At 43.1% G+C, this 8,773-nt stretch overlaps 2 protein-coding genes across 2 annotated transcripts in view; one reads left to right on the plus strand and one right to left on the minus strand.

Annotated features, from left to right (window-relative positions):
* Positions 1-2,880: 2,880 nt before the first annotated feature.
* Positions 2,881-3,790, plus strand: LOC106819531 (zinc finger protein 239-like; the record flags this gene model as incomplete). The annotated part of the gene is made up of 2 exons (XM_014824148.1): positions 2,881-3,167; positions 3,267-3,790. Coding segments are annotated over 2 exons (811 nt in total), but the record flags the coding sequence as incomplete, so codon positions are not given.
* A 4,552-nt stretch (positions 3,791-8,342) lies between these two features.
* The window catches only part of LOC106819532, a 2,480-nt gene continuing 2,049 nt past the window's right edge, over positions 8,343-8,773 (minus strand). The window contains exon 4 of the mRNA XM_014824150.1: positions 8,343-8,428. Within this exon, the coding sequence (XP_014679636.1) occupies positions 8,343-8,428 (86 nt within the window). The remainder of the gene's footprint in view (positions 8,429-8,773) is intronic.

Genomic DNA, 8,773 nt, shown 5'->3' on the forward strand with positions numbered 1-8,773 from the left:
TCTATTCTATTTTCAAAGGTATAATACCATTACAGCACCAAATCGCCGATCTCAGGAACTAGGGCATTCTGCTAGGCTAGAACGGTTTCCTACGATAGAGTTTGGCACAAAAACGAAAATAACGCGCTGTTTAGGCGCACTGAGCTAGCGTCCTTCTGTTTCATTTTCACATACTCCGTAATCAGAATAAGCCCCGCGCTTCTTTGTTGATGGCATGAATTGGGGCATCACGACGTGACCAGTTCGCTGACCCTACTGTCTTTCCCCAGCCTGTTTACTTTCGTAAATAATGAAATGCCTGGCCGATGCATTTCGCATCGAAGAGGAAATTTTCTGCATTTTTCACTCCGCTGTCGGAAGTGAACAAGTGCGTCATTCATTGAACAATTCAGCAAAACACTGCACGACAGAGGTTGGAATGTTTGGAGCCAATGTTTACATGCCACAGTGCTATCTGTTGGATGTTTTATAAGTAAATATGGGGATTTTTCAATAAGGAATGCGTTTTTAATGTATTTACCACGATTTACGTATAGAAACTATATGTTATTTTTACTGATTTCTCCGTATCTTTACTTGGAGGTTCAATGCCTTTCGGTAGTTTTTTCTGCGTTTTCTGCGTGATTATTATTTTTGCGCAGGAACTCATTTTGGAAATCCTCCAACAATTTTACTTCTTTCTTAGTTAAGTTAATCCGATGTTTCACTGTTATTTAGGAAGGAAGGTAAAACTGTGCCATTCGCTATAATTCACTCTTCTTCTATAGTATGATTTCCATAATTTTGCTCTTCTGCCCATGATAATATTTCCCTCATCATGAACCTACATTTTTCAGTTCGGACTCAAGCTTATCATATCGTTATAACCTCCTATATCATTAATTAAATCCCCTAGGTATGAATATTTGTTGCATTTTTTTTATTACTTGTTACCTATTAATATCTCCTTCTCTATCCTTTCTCTTGTTTTGTGAATTTTATAACCATTGTATTTGTTTTGTTCATATTAAATTATAAATATTTTTGATTTAGCTAATCTGGAGCATGACTGAGCGATTTTTGTTACTGTTTTATAATCTCCAATTCCTAGAATATCGTCCATATATAATCATTGTCATCTTCTAAAACTACAGACCTCCGCTGACGCGCTGTGGAGACGTGCGCGCGGCCTCGAATTTGGCGCATGTCTCCACTGCGGTCAGCTCTTCATACTTGAACATTCCGCCGGTCGCGTGCGCATATCCGCGGAACTGCGCATCTCATCGTGCGCAGGGCTTAGCGATCAAACAGCAGAGCTGTGCACGCCAATCTTGTATCATGTCTCTCTGGATTCAGGAACCTGTGCTAACCTGTGCGTACGAACATCCACGCACGTTCTGAATGCCAACTAAAGTTGTGCATTGAGGGTGTTCTAAATTTCATGCCTTAGTTATGTTTTCTGTAGGATAGATTTACTGTATCAAGGTGTAAAAGTAACCAAAATAAATACACAAAATGAAATGAAGAGCTTATTTCATCAATTTTTGCAAATTTTTATTAAAACTGACTATTACGAGATTTTGCGAGATACGCTCAATCTGAAGAAATATAGCGAAATATAGTCTCACCTCAGCGTGGATATATCACTGATTTTACCACACATTAATAAAACACCAAGATTGTATGCAGTTACAACATAGAAAATTGGATATGAACACAGTAACACAATGAAAATGACATCGAGCCGCGAGATTCGTTAAAATTAATGTGTAAACTTTAAGCCGGATTTGAAAAAATGGAATTTGAGATAGATTGTATGTCTATGGCAGATAGGTGGCGCTATTAGCTGAGAAGACCTATCGGCACTAGTCCTAAGATTACAACAAACGTTCGTTTGCCCAAACTAGTTCGAAAATTGCACGTTTTGGTGAATACGAATGTTCTAAGACATTTTATCGTTACTCTAGACAATTGCTGTTCTCTAGCGATAACTAACGCGGTAAGTGTCGTAAAAGTGGGAAAACACTGAGAGAATTCTCGTAATTATTACTTTAAATTAAAGAAAAGCAATTGCCTATAGATACCTCTTGCTTATATATAGTCTCTCACTTCCTGTAGATATTTTAATCAACAAATCACTATAGTGATTGACTTTAGAAATGTCGGGCGTAATATTGCTGTTGCCGTGGTGATTTGGTCACGTGACTCCATCGAGTTCACGTGTATCTATACTCTGAAAAACCTGCGACACACTAACATTTCGAAAAGTTCACTCTTCGTTGTGTAGTCCTGTCTTATTAAGTATAACTCGTGATTTTTAATGCCATGCCCGCCAGCAAACGAATTTGACTTTATCTCTTTGTGATGCAGGGGAAGTTATCCGGGTCTTTATTTTTTTCTGCAGGAAAGCGGACGACTGAGATGAGAGAGGAACTTGCATCAGGGAGGAAAGTGGGAGAGGAAACTGCATCGGGGAGGAAAGTGGGAGAGGAAACTGCATCGGGGAGGAAAGTGAGAGAGGAACTTGCATCGGGGAGGAAAGTGGGAGAGGAAACTGCATCGGGGAGAAATCGTGATCTCGATCACCGCCCGCTCGATGGAACCTTCTCCTCTTCTTTCTGCTTCTTCTTCTCCTTCTCCTTCTCTTCCTCCTGCTCCTTCTCCTGCTCCTGCTTCTTCTGCCCCTCCTCCGTTTTCTTCTCCTGCTCCTTCTCTTCCGCCTCCTCCTCCTCCTGCTCCGTCTCCTGCTCCTCCTCGCTCGGACGTGCAGAGCAAAGCGGCGGAGAAACCTTACGCGTGTGACGTGTGCGAGTACAGGACTTGCTACCGCGAGAGCCTGAAACAGCACATGCGAACGCACACGGGAGATAAACCGTACGCGTGCGATGTATGCGAGTACAGGAGTTCTCGGCTGGCGCAACTAAAGATCCACGCGCGCACGCACACGGGAGAGATACCTTACGCATGCGACATATGCGGCTCCGCCTATACCACCTCCGGCAGCCTCAAGAAGCACTTTCTCACGCACACGGGCGAGAAACCGTACGCGTGCGATACGTGCGGGTATCGGTGCTCTCAGCTCAGTGGCTTACAGGCGCACGCACGCACGCACACGGGAGAGAAACCGTACGCATGCGATGTATGCGAGTACAGGAGTTCTCAGCTGACGAATCTCAAGATCCACGCGCGCACGCACACGGGAGAGAAACCTTACGCGTGCGACATATGCGGCTCCGCCTATACCACCTCCGGCAGCCTCAAGAAGCACTTTCTCATGCACACGGGAGAGAAACCGTACGCGTGTGACATATGCGGCTCCTCCTACATCTGCTCCGGGCACCTCAAGACGCACTTTCTCACGCACACGGGCGAGAAACCTTACGCGTGCGTCGCATGCGAATACAGGACTTGCTACCGCGAGAACCTGAAAATGCACATGCGAACGCACACGGGAGAGAAACCGTATGCGTGCGATGTATGCGAGTACAGGTGTTCTCAGCGGGGGAATCTCCAGAGCCACGCGCGCACGCACACGGGAGAGAAACCTTACGCGTGCGATATATGCGGCTCTGCCTACACCAACTCCGGCAGCCTCAAGAAGCACTTTCTCACGCACACGGGCGAGCAACCTTACGCGTGCGACGCGTGGCTGAGTACAGGAACTTGCTACCGGCGAGAGCCTGAAGACTCACATGCGAACGCACACGGGAGAGAAACATACGCGGCGATGTATGCAGAGTACAGGTGTCGCGCGCGCGAGTCTCCAGAGCCACGTGCGCACGCACAGGAGAGAGAAACCGTACGCGTGTGACATTTGATCTTTCAGGTTCGTATCTCCAGCGAGCTCTCGAAACAGAAGCGCACGCAGTCGCACCGAAGAAAGGCCATCTACACGCAATCGGAGTTATGTGATGGACGGGTCTGCGGGTTAAACAGCTAATTCGTCAGACGTTAAACGTGTGGATACGGATGCACTCTCCCAGTAGAATCTAGTGACGTACACACTCAGGCTTTATGAGAGAAGAAATCCTGAAAGGCGAGTGCATGCAATCAGAAGTGATGTGACTGACATTCTACCGATTAAACAGCTAATTCGTCAGACAATAAAGGTGTGGATATGGATGCACTCTCTCTAGCAGGGATGAGATTCTTCCGCGATCTGCGGAAATCCGCGGATTGACAGTCCCAGGGTCGATTTTGTGAAACGTCTAAATTCGTTGAGAAAATTGGGAGGGGGTAACAATAGGCGCGTTCACACACAAGAAAAACCGGGCTGCTAAGCCCGCTAATAGTGAGCTTATTGTGTTGTTGTTCACACAGGCGGAAATAGCTCGCTAATCGCCGAGCGGGATAATTCTATTAAATCGAACTGCGCATGCCTGATATCAAGCCGGAATATAACCCTTCCGGTCGCCGCCAAGAGCGAGGCTGCGGCGAATTGTGCAGTCGTTGTCTAGCTCTGTTTACGTTAACGTATGCTACTCTACGTCTGCACGCATTTACGTAAACAATCGTATTACGCTATAATACAGTTGTTATTACAAGTACAGTTAGTACAGTACAGTTAGTTAGTTAGTCGAGCACTAGCACCGCTCACTGCCGGATGTTGATACGATCGCTTGGAATGCTGGGATAGAACGTACCGGGTACAGCGTTCACACACACGCCGCGGTGCAAATAAGCGGGCTGATTCCAAATTAGCCCAGTCAGAAGTGGTCTATTTTTGGAGCCCGATTTAGTGAGCTAATTGCGTTCACACTTGTAAAAAGCTCAGTTTTTCTAGTGAGCTACAAAAACCGGGTTTTGCAGCCCACTAATTCGCGCGCAGTGTGAACGCACGCTAATAGGCGCGTTCACACACAAGAAAACCGGGCTGCTCATCCTCACTAATAATCGGAGCTAATAGTGAGCTGATTGTGTCGTTGTTCACACAGGCGGAAATAGCTCGCTAATCGCGCGAGCGGATAAATCGAACTGCGCATGCCTGATATCAAGCCGAATAAACCCTTCCGGTCGGCGCGCGCGCGCGAATTGTGCAGTCGTTGTCTAGCTCTGTTTACGTAAACATTTAGGTAAACGTAACTGTACTTGTAATAACAACTGTATTATAGCGTAAATACGATGTGTTTACGTAAACATTTACGTAAACACATCGTATTTACGCTATAATACAGTTGTTATTACAAGTACAGTTAGTACAGTACAGTTAGTTAGTTAGTACAGTTAGTAAGTGATTGTTAGTACAGACTTGAGAGTCAAGACTGCATCTTAAAACATGCCAAACGGCCAAGTCTTGCTGCCAAGATGTATCAGCGAATTCGACGCCGACTTCGTCGACAAGAAAGTGAACGCCGGCGACGATACTGGAGTTATTCCGGCCGCCGCGACAAATGAAGGTAACAATTTATGACGCTTTACTGTCAAGTGACACAACACGATCGACAGTGCCTGTTTAGTTTGGTCACTGCCAAGTACAGTGCATTGGTGTGAACCACATCGTGCTGGCGACATGCGGAGCAGTATCTGGCTGCCGAATTTCAAGGCTATGTAAGCACAAGTGTACCAGGCCTGTATTTCTCTGATGTAATGTACCATGTACGCTGCCATGTCATGTTTTGTTAAACATATAACGTACCTCCCCTGGAGAGGAGAGGCGGATGAGGGGAGGAGAAGAGTGGGAGGAGAGGAGCAAGTGAATGGTAGGAAGGACATGAGAAAGGGAGGAGGGGAGGAGGAGGAAGCGGAGAGGTGATTGGATGGTCTAATGAAGAAGGTCTATGGGAGAAGGGAGTATGGGGCAGGGAGGAGGAGGAGTATAGTAGCTGATAGTAGCCTGCAATAGAAGCCTGAAGTTATACAATGCTTTGGTTTACGCATCTGTAGGATGAGGAAAGACACATTCAACTACATATTGAATGAGCTGCGTCCACACCTTCTCAAGAAGGATACTCAGATGAGACAAGCCATCTCTCCAGCTCATCGGCTTGCAATTACATTATGGAAACTTGCCACCAACATTGAGTATAGAACCCTGGCTAGATTATTTGGCGTTGGCCGCTCAACTGTTTGAACGATTTTCCTAAAGACTGTGCAAATCATTGTACGAGAACTCCAGCAACGACATATTGCAATACCCAGTGGACAAAGGCTTCAGGTAATATCTTCCATCACTAATACGCTTCATATTCATGAACAAGCTTGCCCAAGCAATATTAACGCAATCCACCCTAAATGAATAGAAACCACTCGCGGATTTACGCCAGTGGTCTGAGATCTATAAAATCATCCTGAACATTATAATAATAATAATAATATAATATAATAATAATAATAATAATAATAATAATAATAATTCATAATTCATAATTCATAATCATATTAGGTAATATATTCTATTCAAACCAATTTATTATAGAACTGTTTTTTGTGTGTGTTTATTTTCAGGAATGCTTGCATCGCTTTGAAGGAGCTTCCCTCAGGCAGTTGGCGCCATTGACGGATCACACATCCCTATCGGTGCTCCCAGTGATTACCATACAGACTATTTTAACAGGAAGGGCTATTATTCCATCATTTTACAAGCAACAGTAGACAGTTCTGGACAGTTTATTGATGTTATAGTTGGATGGCCAGGGAGTGTGCATGATGCAAGAGTTTTTTCAAATTCACGCATTTTTTATAAACATATGGTTGGCACTCTTTTCTCACTTCCCCCCAAAGTTATCAATAATGTCAGGAGTGTATCAATATCAGTATATTGATACACTCCTGATAATGTACCTGTTCCAATTATGATTCTTGGCGAACCGGCATATCCCTTACTTCCCAATCTTATGAAGCCCTTCAGCGACACTGGCCGCCTTACTCCTGAACAACACCTATTTAATTATAAGCTTTCTACATGTAGAATAACTGTGGAGCATGCCTTTGGCAGGCTGAAAGGTCGATGGAGAATACTTTCCAAGCAAATTGACAACGATCTGCAATATATCCCCAGGATTGCCCTTGCGTGTTGTGTCCTCCACAACATTGTCGAATCACATGGAAATCATTTCCACGCTGAGTGGTATTTCCGAGAGACTACCCACACCCCTCGCATTTCAACTGGAACACCTCGTGTAGATGATCAGGACTCTGCTCCAGCTGTGAGTATTGCAATAACTCAGTACTTGCAAGCTCAGCAAGTCCCAGGTTTATGAATGTCATCATGTATTACATCTCTCTCTTACATCTCGTTATATCTCGTTATATCTCTTATATCTCGTTATATCTCTTTCTCGTTATATCTCTTACATCTCGTTATTCCGAAGGTTTGTTATTCCTAAGGCCCAGAAGATTAATAGTTTCTCTGAATTTTTTATTTTTATGACGTTTTGCGATTTCACCTTAGGTTAATGTTTTGTGCTCTGACAAACATTTTTTTATTCAGATGTGTTCGGTAAGGGGTACTGTACACGTAGCTAATCTGTGCCGAATTATAATTATTGTAATAAGTATCACTCTGAATAAATGATGTTTCCTTTGACGCTCAGTGTATTTCCCTACACACAGCTTCATTTCAAGTGTAATGTGGTGTTGTATTAATTGGCAAACCCTAATATAACAATCGTACATATTACACACTTCAAACTGTCACCAAAGTAAACAAAATTAATGGATCTACCTAATCAACAAATGAAATGTAATAGGAAATATTTATAAAATAAGATACAGGTACACATACAAAAAAACAAAGTTGGTTCTGCAAACCAACATTTTTCAATGGCACAAATGTCCTTGCATAGAGTTATCGTGTTTCTAGATAAAACTTGATATATAATATAGCACACATTTTCCCCAGAGTTATTGAATACTAAACTTGGACAGTGTCCAAAAGCACACAATTTTAATCTAAACATCATACACATTTTTAAGTACAAGTGAATACTTTTTCAAAAATCAAGGTGCACTTAAACATCAGCAGCCTCATACTTCGGCAAGAAAACTGTTTTATACTTGAATGTATATTAATGGGACTAAGTACAAACTAACACACCATGAACAAAGAAACACAACTTCAGTCCTGTCAGTATTATCCTCAGGCATCGTATATAGTATTAAATCGTATATCGCATCGATCCGTTATAGACATTAGTATTAAACAAATTAACTAACCAATCATCGTTAGCATCAAATAAACAGATACTCCATTCCAGATTCATATAGTGTGGTCTTATCATGGTTCAGCCATTATACCTGGCCTCCGGTAATGGTTGCCTGCATGCCTTTGAAAAGTTGTCATTAAACATGGGCAAATCTTTTCTTCCCTCCTGCTGCCTTCCTCCTCTTCTTCTCGCTGCTCAGCCTAGCAGCTTCCTCCCTGCTTAAGCACACTTGCTCTTTGTCGACACTCTCTGTCGAATTCCAACCGCTCCCTCTCCAGACACATTTGCTCTCGATACAGATCCATCTAGTAAAATAAATATTGTAAAATATAAATATAGTAAAAAATTGTGTTTTAGTAAATAAAAATTATGTTTTTTTTTGCATTTCTTCACTGCAGACAATTAGGTGAATACCCTACTATACCCTACAATAGTATGTAAAAAAGTAAGACAACAATAGTTTATACTCTAAATCAAAGTAACACACCCTTTTTTCGCGGTTTTAATTTTGGGCGTTGGCATCAGTTGCGCAGTGACCCCTCGGTCGCCCCCCCCCCGAGTGTGAGATTGGGGGGAGTGGCTATGATTTAGAAATCACATGTTAGTTCTTGAATAGGGCCATTTTCTTAATGTGTAAAATTTATGTGACT

Source organism: Priapulus caudatus, unplaced genomic scaffold, assembly GCF_000485595.1.
Source record: "Priapulus caudatus unplaced genomic scaffold, Priapulus_caudatus-5.0.1 Scaffold3632, whole genome shotgun sequence".
NCBI classification, from domain to species: Eukaryota; Metazoa; Priapulida; class Priapulimorpha; order Priapulimorphida; family Priapulidae; genus Priapulus; species Priapulus caudatus.